Below are 13,321 nucleotides of genomic sequence, written 5' to 3' on the forward strand. Positions count from 1 at the left end.
GGCGCCATCACGTGTCCAGCACGCAAGCGCACGCTTCCTGTGCGGAGGCCAGGCAGCCCTCCTTCGCCCATCCAGATGCGGAACCGCGTGTGGCGGTGACAGGGGGTGTCACGCCCCTACGACGGAGGGATGTCCGAGCGATGTATCGCTGCTGATGTGGTCGCTCAGGCCCCTGGATGGCGCCGCGTCGGGGCAGCCTGCCCCCGTGAGCACGCTTGGACCGCCCGTCTGAGGAGCAGCGTGTCGGCCGGCATAGTGGGGGCGGCTGTGAGAGGCGACCTGCGGAGTGGGGGTGGGGTTGGCGCCATGGGCCGTGCTCCGATGGCTGAGTCGGCGCATTGCTGTACCGCGTGTCTCCGCGGCTGCTTCTTCGCGGCGGGCGATGGGCCTGTGACGGGCTGGGCGGCGGCGGCGGGCGATGGCGGGGGTCGAGTGGTGCGTGACCTGATTCTCTTGGGCAAAAAGAGTGCATATGTGAAAGTCAGAGACAGCGCTCGACCCAACGATCATTGTGATACCTCTTGGTTTTACTGCTCCGACGGCGACTGCGCATTTGTCTTTATGAGTGAACGCTTCTCTACTTCCCGTTCTCTTCTTCTTCATAAAACGTGCGCAGGAGTAGAGGCGCCCACACACAAAAGATGAGCTCAACGTTTTTAGGTTTGCCCGCTACAGAGGATGAGTCGAATTCACGCGTGTCAGGGTACGTCCGCGAGGGATTAAAGAAAGAGTTACGTGATGGCTTCCGCAAACAGCAGCAGCGAGTCAACAAGGATCGCCAGGTGGAGCAGCTGGCACTCGCCAAAGGTTTGGGCGAGGAGGCTGTCACGTCTCTGAAAGAGGGCTCCTATATCCCGCATAAGGTACTACCACCCCTCAAGCCAGAGGAGAAGAGGTTCTTTGAGCGCATCGACTTCAGGAAGTGGCATCAACATACTGACCAGAAGCTGGAAGATGCTGCCGATCTTCTTCTACCGATGGTTGGCGAGTGCTCTGCGGCGCAGCAACCTATACAGGTTCAGGAGCATCAAACAGCTACAGGGACGGACGTCGAGGACCCTAACAATACATCCCTCTCCACCACTCCCTCGTCGTTAGTAGCACTCAAGGCGGACTCTGGGGAAGATGCCCAGTGCTTTCTACGGAAGCTGCGCTTCACATCACGGGCCACGGCCTCTTTGTGCGATGCCCGTGCTGAAGTGGAGGACAACATCCAAGCAGTAGAGGAGGCGTTGTTACAGCAAAGCGCGCCGCTTTCGTTTTCGGAGCTGCTTGATACAGCAGCCTCTCTGCTGGCCGCGATGGAGCGTGGTAAGCTCACGGAAAACCTCGAGGTGCCGCGCGGTGTGGAGGTGAGGATGGAGAGCGACGAACGCATGCCGAGAACCCCTGTGGACTCTGCGGAAACGCTGTTGCCGGCAAGCAGCCCAACAACCCGTCTGCTGCACGGCGCAGTGGAGGTGGAGGAGTACGCTCGCCAGCATCTTCTACCCAAAGCGTACCAGGTAGTCGCCGTCGCCCACACCGCGGAGTGGATACTGCAGTACACGATGGTCTACTTGCGCACGACCGTGGCAGTGAATAAAGACGAGGCGTTCACTCGCTTGACTCTGTTGGCGCGCTGTGTGCGGCTGCTCGGCGGCATAGAAAACTTTTCCTCCGTCCTCCTCTCCCTGGAAACCAAGTGCGAGGAGTACGCAGGCGTTGTTGCACTGAAGGACACGGCAGAATGTCACCTCGAAACACTTCTGGACGAGGTGGAGAGTGCGCTAGACGCCGTTTTGCGTGCCCCCTTTCCGTCTCGTCGCACACGTCTTCTACAGGTTGAGCGAGGGGTCTCGAAGCAGCTGCACCGTGCTCTGCTTCTGCTCAACGAAATAGACCATAGCTGGACGCCTCATGTGCACTTTCACTGGGCGTGGAAGGTTCAGCTGCTCACCACGTCATTTCATCGTATACACGGGCCTATTTCACAGAAGTACATGCAATGCAGCATGGGTTTTATCGACAACTCTCTCTACGAGAAGGTGGCCGACACACGAATTACCGGTCGCTACATGGGTGCCTCGCCGATCCAGCCCAAAGTGCCGCGCGCGCAGCAGGTGGAGTACGAAAAAATCTCGGAGGGCCTCACGCTTCAGCAAATTGGTATGTCAGTCAAAGGTTTGGCTAGTCTTATAGTTGGCAAGCAGCTATGCATGGGGGCGCGCTACATTCTTCGCCAGTCGACGAAGGACTTCGACTCCGTCTGGGGCTTTCGCATGGACGAAGTCAACACTTCGACGACGGAAGAGGAGCTTTGCGAAACGGTAACGAAGATGGCAGCACATGCCAAGCAGCAGTTCACTGCCCGGATGAGTCGCAAAAAAAATGCCTTCCTCCTCGACTTTTCTCACCGCAATGTAGACAGCTACAGCCATTCTCACGTTCGCCGATGTGTGTGAGAGAAAACCTTCTCGTGTGTGGTAAGCAGAGGTAGCATACTGAGGAGCATGAAGATGGCCGAGGTCGCTATGAGGGCACGACGCTAGTGTCTACGTACCCTTGTGTTGCTGAGCTACTGTACTGTACGTAGCCGGCTACACCACTGGATTCAAAGGTAGCCGCGTTTTTTTTTTGGTTTCTCTCTCTTATTGAGTCTTTTATGGAGCTGGTGGTCTGCACTATGTTGTTTTCCCACTGTGTGTCACTGTACTCACGGATGTACACTATATTAACTCTTTCTTTTTTCCTTTCTGTACGGCGATCTCTCCCAACATCGGAGTGATCAGGTCCCTGCGTGGCGCCATCACGTGTCCAGCACGCACGCGCACGCTTCCTGTGCGGAGGCCAGGCAGCCCTCCTTCGCCCTGCCAGATGCGGAACCGCGTGTGGCGGTGACAGGGGGTGTCATGCCCCTACGACGGAGGGATGTCCGAGCGATGTATTGCTGCTGATGTGGTCGCTCAGGCCCCTGGATGGCGCCGCGTCGGGGCAGCCTGCCCCCGTGAGCACGCTTGGACCGCCCGTCTGAGGGGCAGCGTGTCAGGGAAGCTGGAGCATACTTCACTCGACCCTTATTGCCCGACGGCGGGAAGCCTGCAGCACCCGAGGCATGCACCCGGTGCCGGCCAGCATGACGGCGACGGCGGTGAGATCGCCTGTAAAGCGGAGAGTGGTGCGAGTTTGAGGCATGGGCTGTGCTCAGGTGTCTCAATCTGGTGCACTACTGCACTGTATGTCTCCATCGCTTCTTCGCTGCAGGCGATGGGCCTGTGACAGGCTGGGCGGCGAGGGGGGGTTCGAGTGATGCTGGAGTTCATGTTGTATAATAGAGAATGGACGCACTGAAAGCTCTTTCTCTTGTTGCACTTATGGAGGCAAAGGTGAGGTGATTTGTACCCCACATGGAAAGTGGCAAAGCAGACTCCTTGCTCATGTGCCTTCTCTGCTTACGCCATGTCTTGCCATGGTTGTAGTCAAAGGAGGTGTAGTTGCACACTCTCTCTATTCAGGGCGACGGACAAAAAGGGAAGAAGCACCAGAGCTCAGGAGAGGAAATAAAGAGGTCTGCACTCGTCACTCCCTGAAGAACAGAACGGAGGCACTTAAAATTACGCAAGTAGCTGGTGTACGGGATTTTGTAGAAGATGGCGGATTCGTGATGTTACTGGCAGCAAGCAAAGCTCATCACGCCTTAGATTCCTGAACGACACTCGCTGCGCTCATGAACCCTCACGACCACCCTACTTCGCAGTCTCACTGAGTACAGCGGACGCAAAGTTGTCAGCGGGGGTGCCACATAGAAATCTGCGCCCCGCTGCATGTACCACTCTCTCCTTCAATGACCAATTTTCTTCTCCGCACAACACCCACTGGATCAAATTACCGCAGCACCGCCTTACCCATACACATACAAGCGTGAGCCTGTGTTTATCTTCTCCAAAGACCCACACCACGCGCGTTAGCGCTTGCAGGGGTCGCTGGAGGTTACCGCGCACGTGCGCTTCGGGTCTTTCACAGCTCCAACATAGAAAAGAAGAAGGGGTACAACCTTAACAAACACTTACCCGTTTACTACTTGCGCGCTTACCTTTTCCTGGTGTTGTTGTTCTACGTTACCGCTTCATGGAATTCCTTCATACGCAGGAAAGCAGGTGGGTGCTACACTCTCCTTTTTAGGTTAGACTTGATTCCCTACCTTCCGTGTTTTCCTCCTCTCGGCGGGAAGTTCTGCGTTTGCCGACGCTTGTGTGTGCGGCAGTCACGCGGGTGAGAGGGAGGGCGAGGCGTATCGTCTTTTCTATCGCACTTTCTTTCTTTGGAGAGGGTTTTACCGCAGCTACGGAGCCTTGGTGTCTGCCTCCTTTCCCACCATCCCCTTCTCTCCTCGGTCCGTCGCTATGGAGTTATCGTCGGAAACGGCGCCGCCCACCACCTCTGTCTACGTTCTTTCTGATATTGACGGCTACAAATACAAGTTAGTTATGCAGGGCGATGTCGAGCTGCTCAGCGTACGCAAGGTAAAACGCTATCTCCAGCGAGCTGCTGGAATCCACCCAGCGCAGCAGCTGCTCTCCTTCAACAGTGTGGAACTGAACGACACGATGAGTGGAAAGGATGCTGGTTTTTTCGACGGAGCCATTCTGCGGCTGCAGCAGGTATCACCCTCTTCTGCAGGACGGGCGACGTGCACCTCTGCGAGCGGAGCGTCTCCCCGCCTCAGTGCACATAAGGGGCCGGGCAGTGCCAGCTCAAATACTGTTTCCTTTCGTACACAGGACAACGATAGCCGCACTTCGCCTCGAAAAGGCGACTTTGCTGTCGATGGAACATCAGCACTGATCTCCGCGCCGGCGGTGAGAGCGACCATTCACACTCAACAGGTGGTCAGCAGCACTCCCCGCGCCTTGCCACCACCGCTACGGTGTCTATCACCGAACCAGTCCACAGGTTTTGCTGAACGAGAGGCACACGATGCAGCATCGTGCGCGAAATGGGACACAGTAGCAGACATCGTTTATCCCTCTCCGGCAGAGCGCAGAAGTGCCTGCAGTGCCACGGTCGGTACGCTTCCAACCACTTCATGGGGGACGTCATCCGCCGTGAACGCAAACTGCGACGGTGCCCACGCGTACTGCCAGGAGCTGGAGGGGAAAGTGGCGGCTCTCTCTATCGACAATGTACGACTGCGTGAGCAACTCCAAGTGGCTGCGCGACAGGCGGCAGAGTCGTGCACGGACTGGAAGTATGAAGAGGAGGTGAAACAACTGAAGGCGACCGTTGCAATGGCGCAACAAGGCGCCAGGGATGCAGAGAGAGCTGCCGCGCATCGTTGGCGCGTAAAAGAGGAAGAGCTCGTCAAGGAGCTGGACCTCCTGCGCGAAGAGCGACGGCGGTTTCAGGAGGAATCCACTACTCAGGAAGCGAAGCTGCAGGGGCTGATGCACTCGATGGAGGGCGAGATTCGCGGTCTCAAGTACGAGCTTCACGATAAGGATGAAGCGCTGCAAACAGCCCGACTCTCACTGGCCGAATTGCAGCGCCAAACGTCCTCGTGGCCAGACGTGGCGCGTTGCGGCAGCGACAGTGTGTCGGGGAGTCGCATAGACCACCCTTTTGCGCCAGCTGCATCTCCCCATGCGCGGATTCCGCTGCACCAACGGCAGCATGGCGGCAGTAGCAGCATTGACGGGTTGGCGGAAGCTGCCTTAGAGTGTCTGGCGCAGACTTTCGAGTCCGCTGCGCCGCTGAAGCTTGACCCTGACAACGACACTTGCGTCATCCCCGTAGCCAACGGTTTGAATGTGCTTGTCACGCTTGATCGAGAGACAGAGCGACTGTTCCTGTACGTGCCGCTTCTCAATCGACTACCCTCTTCTCTTGTTCAACGGATGCAGCTGTACGAAATGCTGCTGGAGGGTGCGCTCTTGGGCAAAGACATGGCTGGCGGTGGTGTCGGAGTGAGTCTCGAGGCGAATCTCGTACTGATGAGCGTCTCTGCCAACCTCCGACACAGCGCAGCATCTGCTCTGGCAGTTACTGCGACACCATTTGTGGAAGCAGCTCAGGCCTTGACGACGCGAATTGATGCACTGCTCAGCACCCGAAGGGTCTTTTGAGCGGAAGTCAGTTAGAATGAGTCTCCCTGCGAACAGGGGGACACACATGGTTATGACGCGGGTGTGCGTCACAATTGGGGGACCGCACGCGTGGTCTGCTCTTTTATTATTATGTGCAGCGAACCTGTAGCATTCTTACGCTCTTGCCAGCGCTCCCATGTGAGACTGTGAATGACAAAGCAAGTCGGCTGAAGCAAGTAACACAGCACAGCTGGACGCACCTTTTTGAAGGATGCGAGCGGGCCAGCTGCTCCCACTTAAGTCAACGGCGTTTTCGGGAGCCTCTTGCCACCGGTGCTGATATCCTCAACGTGAAACCAGCATGTTGAGGAGTACACACGAGGTTTATGCTTCGTCTACCTCTTCTCCTGTTCATCTCTGCCGCGTCTTCCTTCTCCGGGATTCACTTGACTTGTCGTTGCATTTTTTTTTTCGGGCATTCTCTACTCTTCTTTTTCGTTGTGCAGTACTCGTGTCACAGCCGTGTAGCTCGTTGGGGACGTGTGTGTGTGTGCGTGTGCCTTGAGCTTCTGGCTCGTTGTCGTTTTGCTGCTGCCTGTGCGCTGTGGCGACTACGTCTCTTATGATCACCATTAAAGTGCCGCGTGCGTATTACTGTTTGGGCCGCTTTCGCTTCCACATTTAGATTATCGCTGCGCCCTCCATTGTTTTGTTGGCGTCAAGATGACGGTGTCAGCACGCCAAGTGACGAGGCTCTTCCTCGTTCACTGCGACTCTTCGTCATCGCTGGCACCGCACACGGATTCCGCTGCAAAGGATATCGCTTTCCTGGAGCTTCCCTGCATCCCTGTCGCGACAGCAAACTCCACCGATAGCAGTAACTGCGCTGATACTCTGCCGAGACCCCTCGTATCACCTGTTGTTTATCTCGGTCGTCAAACGCCGTTCCTCTCCTCCGCACTGCAAAACGACCGCGCCTGGTCACGTGCACTTCTGGAGGTGACGACGTGGTGCATACAGGGTTTGCCCTCATACTCGTGCGGCGGCGTCGTCCCTATCGACGCCACTACGTTGCCATTTGCTGGGGTGCGTGTGCGGCTGTGTGGCAGGGGGCCCCCCATCCGCGTGGTGTCAAGTGGATCAGGGGATGAGCGAGGGAACACTACACTCACCCAGCGGGGCAGTTACACATGGCTTCAACATGGGGATGTTCTCGAGTTCGGCACCCAGGCTCGAGTGCGGCTGTTGGCAGTGCACGTCCGTGTGGGACATGCCGCTGAGCTAGCCCAGCGTGCCTCGTTTGTGTGGGTCAACTCCCCTCTCTGCAGCCCCACGACCTTTGCAGGATCCGGCGTCAATAATATTGACACGCAGCCAGGGATGACTGCGGTGCCTACGGCGCTGTGGATCGCGCGCTTCTCCGAGTGGTCTGCCGCGCCAAAGTACCTCAAGTCGAAGATGCTACAGGAAGCAGAGCAGTTGACAGTTTATATGCAAGAGAAAGCAGCTCGTCACCTTGCCAAGGCTGCTGCAGCCCCAACAGACCTCAGCAAATCATGCCAACTGCGCGATGGAGGTACCATCAGCAAATGCACTACGGGAACTACGGTGCGAGTAGCGTCATTAGTTGGGAACGAGAGATGTACTCATGGGGTGGAGGTTCTGGCGACAGCTTCGCGCCACGGCAACGAGTCGCTTCACAGATGCAGCGCCGCAGCGCAGGAGAACGAAATGGACGCGGCTACTCCGACAACGAAATCTCAGCAACAGCAGCAGCAGCAGCAGCAGCAGCAGCTCGCCGTGCGGACGGCAAGCTCGCCATCGAACTTCTTCGTGGGGCGGAAGCAGACACGGAACGTGTCTGGCGTGATGGGCAGTGGACCGGAGGCGCCGGCAGCACAGGAGCACGGCGGCGTTGTTGCAGGTGTTTGCTTTGCTCATTCTGCATCGCAGCAGCAGCAGCACAGTCGCGGCTCTGAAGCTCTCTCACAAAACGCAGCGCCACCACCGCTGCGTGACTCGGCGTTACAACGTCCGAGCTGCGACGCTACGCGGTACAGCCTTGTCACCTACTCGGAAACGATAGATGACAAACTAAACGACGCCCTACTGCATTTGGAGAACTGCGGCAATGAAGTGGGTGAGGCACTGGTGAAGCGCCGCGACAAGGCGGCTCTTCTTCTCGGTGTTATGGACGAAGAACTAAGCGGCACACGCAGATCATCGTCGGAGGTGATGGAAAGCACAAGTCAGCGAACTGGGTTGGATAACGGTGAAGAGCAGCGCGGCAATGTCGAAGGCAAGAAAGTGACGTCTACACAAGGGTCGAAGCGACGACGAGAGCAGGCAGGCTGTTCAGGGCTACCAGCGTCCTCTGGAGGCCACCGAGTTTGTCGCGAGGGTGGCGAAGCGCACTATTTGTCGCAGAGAAGTACCCCAAAGTCGATCCGTGGTGGAGGCCTTTTGCCACTCCTTCGCGACGACGCCCAACACGCCCCTCCTCCGCCGCACCTGACGCGTGCGGATATTCGACGTCCACACTCTCATCAGCCACCACAGGAAGACTCACAGGTTGTCTATTTTGATCATTAGAGTAGTACACCATCATATCACAGTGCTCAGGTCCCTGCGTGGCGCCATCACGTGTCCAGCGCGCACGCACACGCTTCCTGTGCGGAGGCCAGGCAGCCCTCCTTCGCCCATCCAGATGCGGAACCGCGTGTGGCGGTGACAGGGAGTGTCACGCCCCTACGACGGAGGGATGTCCGAGCGATGTATCGCTGCTGATGTGGTCGCTCAGGCCCCTGGATGGCGCCGCGTCGGGGCAGCCTGCCCCCGTGAGCACGCTTGGACCGCCCGTCTGAGGGGCAGCGTGTCGGCCGGCATAGTGGGGGCGGCTGTGAGAGGCGACCTGCGGAGTGGGGGTGGGGTTGGCGCCATGGGCCGTGCTCCGATGGCTGAGTCGGCGCATTGCTGTACCGCGTGTCTCCGCGGCTGCTTCTTCGCGGCGGGCGATGGGCCTGACGAGCTGGGCGGCGGCGGCGGGCGATGGCGGGGGTCGAGTGGTGCTTGCGTTCATTTTGTATACCGGTGAACGGAGGCACTAGAAGCGAGAAAAAATGTAGTAGTGCGCCATTTCGGTGAATATTAAGGGAAGGACGAGGAAAGAGGCTAGTGGCTGAACGAGGCGAAGCACTATGCGTGGAGTCTTGTTTGCCTTTCCAGCAATGCGTCTCTCTTTTTCTTGATCCCCTTTAGTGGTACTCACGCGTACCTGAGCGTTGATCTGTATCGCTTCCTTGAAGAATATTATGCGCTCTCTTCTCTCGAAGTGTTGTCCCTGAGAGATGGGGAGGGTGAGGACGCACCTCACTGACAGATTCACTGACACCTTTGCCCACGCTGCTTTCAACGAAAAAAATAAGATCCTGAAGTTATGCTGGTGTGAGTACTGTGGAGTATTTCCTCGAGAGTACGGGAAATGCTCCTCTCTCTTCCCTTGTCAAGCCTCTTCTGTGTTGTGCTCGATCTCCGGGAGCCGCTCATTGTGGGTTGATAGCGAAGGAGGCGCGTGTGCAGGTACTCTCTATCGACTGAGACGGAGAGGCGAAGCCAGTGCACGGTGACTTAGTGACGGCCTTTGTTGTTGATGCGAGGGTTGCTGCACTTGAAAGGGTCTCCTACACTGCGGTGTGTACGCGAAAGATGGTACTTCTCCCTCAAAGCATCTCATCTGTCATCTTTCTCTCTTCCTCCTCCTCGGAAACCTTTGCAACACCCATCATGATGGTCATGACGCGAATACTTTGCTTGCTATCTCATGAAACTGAACACTCTTTGCTCTGATTAAAAGGTCCCTGCCGGGTGACTGAATCGCGTGCAATTAGGCAGCGGCGTTCTTCTCTTTCCTTCCTCATTCCCCCCGTGTTTTTCCTTCTATTCTAGTTGACGCTCCTTGACTCGTCGTGAGTGCGCAGGTGCGCCGTTGTGTGTGTGCGCGTCCCTCTTTTCCTGTATTCCTCACATTTGTATTCGCAATCTCCCTCCCTCTGAGCCTGCCTTAAGAGGCGTGCTCCACAGGTGTGCGTTGGTCTGTCCGGGCGCCCTTCGTCCTTGTTGTCCCGCGTGTTGTTGTTGGTCTCGTTTTCTCCTTCCTACGTGCGGTGCTTGTGTGTACACTGTGGCGAGTGTGTAGACATTGGGGCAGTACATGGGGAGGACTCCTCCCCCCTGAGCTGGCATTCTTCTCTCCCCCTTTTCGCTTTCCTCCGCAGTCTCTTTGTTTCTTGTGCGTTTTTTGTGTTCTTTAAGGTGCGTGAACGCCACGCAACAAGAGACGGAAGGCTGCGAACCGTCATCAAGAGGTCCTGTGAAGACGTCAGCGCACAGTTGTTGAACCTTGAAGGGGTTTGGAGTGCAACAGACTTCTTTCCCTCAATCAAAACAGCAACAGTAAAGCGCGAAACGCGTAAGTTACCGTAACGCTGCGTAGAACGCGAACTGTCATAAAAGTGGCATTAATAGTCTTACAAGAAGATACCAGATTTACACTGACAGTGACACTCACTCTTCTGTTCTTGCAGTCTCTCGCAGCTCCTTTCTTGGCCACACCCCGGTGGTCTGTCGTGCTGCCTTACTGCGGGGTGTCTCACTCGTCTTCGTTTTGTGTGTGTGTGTGTATCACTGTGGCGTCATTTCAGTTTTCATTGCCCTTGTTGTTGCTGATTTTTTTCCCGCCTGTTGACCTCTTCGTTCTCAAAATACCTCTCCTTTGGTTGCTCGTTTTGTCTTACCTCCATTACCCTCCACTTACTCCCGTTGGGATTGAGCTTCACTCTTTGTTTTCGTTTTTATTGGATTCGACCACTATTTTGCCTGTTTTTTTTTTTTGCTGGCGGTGTTGCTCCACATTGCTGTCGCTACCTACCGTTTTTTTTCTCGTTTCTGCTTGTTCGCTTTGTTTACACCTTTCTCCGTCCGAGTCACCCCTCCCCCTTCCTCCTTACCGGATAGCCACCTCTCTGCATCTACTCCGAGCGGTATCCTTGCGTGCCTCTCCAACGTGCAGCTTAACTGAGTCGACGTTCCGACGGCGAGTAAAGCTGACGAAAGGGGCAGCTCGCTGCAGGAAAGAGAGAGCCACACACTGGCTCACGGGGAAGGTGAAGCATCAACAACAGGTGAAAACAAAATGTTCCGCGTCTTCTCCGGTAGCTGTATGTCCCTCGAGGACATGGACACGGTGCTGCGCTCCAATTTAGTTGAGCACCCGCACTTGTTAGGCCCTGGCGCAGACTTCTTCACAGAATCCGGCGAGCCGGTGCGCCCGCAACCGGGGGCGCACACCTTTCAAAAAGTTTTCTCCGGCAGCGCTCTTGATCTGAACGCTAATAATGCCGAGGGGTCTGATGAGGAGGTAGCGGCGTCAAGCTCTCTGGGGCAGGGGCCACGCGCTATCCCACCAAGTAGCATCCTGAACCAGATCTCCACTGAAAACGAAAAAGAAAAGGCTCGCGCCGCGAAGATGAAGATCCACGTTCTCGTGATCGGAGAAAGTGGGTATTTGGCGAGCCACGTGATAGCTAAGCTGCTGGATGCCGGATACAGCGTGCGTATGACGGTGCCGGATGCGGCGCGACAACAGAAGCAGATAGATCTCTACGGCGCGAGTCGTGATGTGGCCCAGCGTCTGACCATTCTGCAGGCCGACATCACAAACTCCAACACATTACGTGACGCTATCCGCGGCTGTCGCTATATAGTTCATTGTGGATGCTCTAGCGCATCCCCACAGGCGAAGGACCTGGTGACATTCTACACCAAGGCAATCCGAGCGCTTTTCGATGGCATCCGCCTCTCGGGCAAGTCGACTGTGAAGCGAGTCGTTCTCACCGGCTCGGCATCGTCCATTGTGCACATCACGGAGTGTGACCCACCGTCGGGATTGTTTGATGAGAACAACTGGAACAATGTAGCCACCCCCGAGGATGACCCACTGCCTTATGCAAAGCTTGTCTTCGAGCGGGAAGCCTGGCGGTTGCGGCAGATGATGGGTGTGGAGTTAGTGGTGCTGCTGCCGTCCATCTCCATTGGCCCGAGTCTTACCGATGAGACAAGTGAAGCAATGGTTACCATCGAAGGGCTCGCGAACTCCTCCAAGTACTTCCCGTTTTGCCCTAATCTTAGCTGGAACTTTGTCGACGTTCGTGACGTCGCGGACGCGCACGTGCGTGCGATGGAAGTGGCGGAGGTGCGGGATCAGCGCATCATCATCTCTAACGAGTGCGTCAGTTTGCCAGAGCTGTGCCGCACAATGAAGCAGCTGTGCCCCCAACTAACACCACCGACGCACACGGCGTGGACGGTTGTGACGCTTGGTATTGCAACCTTAGTGCTGTGGAACAGCGTGAACCTCCGCTTCCTGTGGCGCAGCCTTGGTGTCCGCAAGCGCCTCAACAACCGACGTGCCAAGGAGCAGCTCGGTATCACCTTTACACCCATGCAGCAAACACTTCGCGATTGCCTAGAACAAATGACGCGGTCCGCCAAGGTCACCGCAGACGCCGAGGCAGCCGCCGCAGCGCAGCGCAGCCCCGCCAACGGAAGGAGGAAGTCCAAAGTTGCGCCGTCCTCCTCGCGACTGGTAAGCCCGACGGTTATGTTCTCCTTACTCACGCTTGCCGCCGCCGGCGCGACTGTGGTGCATTACGTGAAGCGAAAATGATAGGAGCGAGGGGCGCAGGCTGAAGCTGAGACAAAGGCTCCTGAATTGAGCCTTGACTATCGCCTGCAAACCGCCGTGGCCAAGCGCACACAATTTGCTGTTTTGTCTGCTGCTGCTGGCGCCTTTCCGTTCATGTATCTGTATGCCTGTGTGTGTGCGTTGCACCTCCTTTCTTCCTCTCCGTTAACCCCACGGGCATGTCTGTTCCTGGTGCGCCCCGCTCTCTTCTCTATTTTCTTGTGCTCCCTTCTTCCGTTTCGTCTGCTCGTCCCTTGCTGTTTCTCGCTTTTCATCCCTCCACTGCTTCCACGCTTTTTTTCTCTCACTTCGTCTGTCCCCCGCCCCCCCCATACACATGTACGCCTTTGCAGCCACCACGAATCTCAGTAAGGTGCTGCGGGAATCACGATGAAACGGAAACAGAAGGCAAAAAGAGAACCGGCAGACCCAATACATGATGTCTTGAATTTCTCCTCTGGCCTCTCGCTCGCCCTCCATATATATATATATATATATATATATATATATATATATA

At 56.3% G+C, this 13,321-nt stretch overlaps 4 protein-coding genes across 4 annotated transcripts; all 4 read left to right on the forward strand.

Annotated features, from left to right (window-relative positions):
• Positions 1-641: 641 nt before the first annotated feature.
• LPMP_202860 (hypothetical protein) lies at positions 642-2,444 on the forward strand (the record flags this gene model as incomplete). Its single annotated transcript, XM_010700187.1, has 1 exon — positions 642-2,444. One exon carries the CDS (start codon positions 642-644, stop codon positions 2,442-2,444), a length of 1,803 nt encoding a protein of 600 aa, XP_010698489.1.
• A 1,938-nt stretch (positions 2,445-4,382) lies between these two features.
• LPMP_202870 (hypothetical protein) lies at positions 4,383-6,101 on the forward strand (the record flags this gene model as incomplete). Its single annotated transcript, XM_010700188.1, has 1 exon — positions 4,383-6,101. One exon carries the CDS (start codon positions 4,383-4,385, stop codon positions 6,099-6,101), a length of 1,719 nt encoding a protein of 572 aa, XP_010698490.1.
• Positions 6,102-7,442: 1,341 nt separating this feature from the next.
• LPMP_202880 (hypothetical protein) lies at positions 7,443-8,654 on the forward strand (the record flags this gene model as incomplete). Its single annotated transcript, XM_010700189.1, has 1 exon — positions 7,443-8,654. One exon carries the CDS (start codon positions 7,443-7,445, stop codon positions 8,652-8,654), a length of 1,212 nt encoding a protein of 403 aa, XP_010698491.1.
• A 2,599-nt stretch (positions 8,655-11,253) lies between these two features.
• LPMP_202890 (hypothetical protein) lies at positions 11,254-12,786 on the forward strand (the record flags this gene model as incomplete). The annotated part of the gene is made up of 1 exon (XM_010700190.1): positions 11,254-12,786. One exon carries the CDS (start codon positions 11,254-11,256, stop codon positions 12,784-12,786), a length of 1,533 nt encoding a protein of 510 aa, XP_010698492.1.
• Between the last annotated feature and the right edge of the window lie 535 nt (positions 12,787-13,321).

This window comes from Leishmania panamensis (genome assembly GCF_000755165.1).
Source record: "Leishmania panamensis strain MHOM/PA/94/PSC-1 chromosome 20 sequence".
In the NCBI taxonomy this organism is placed as follows: Eukaryota; Euglenozoa; class Kinetoplastea; order Trypanosomatida; family Trypanosomatidae; genus Leishmania; species Leishmania panamensis.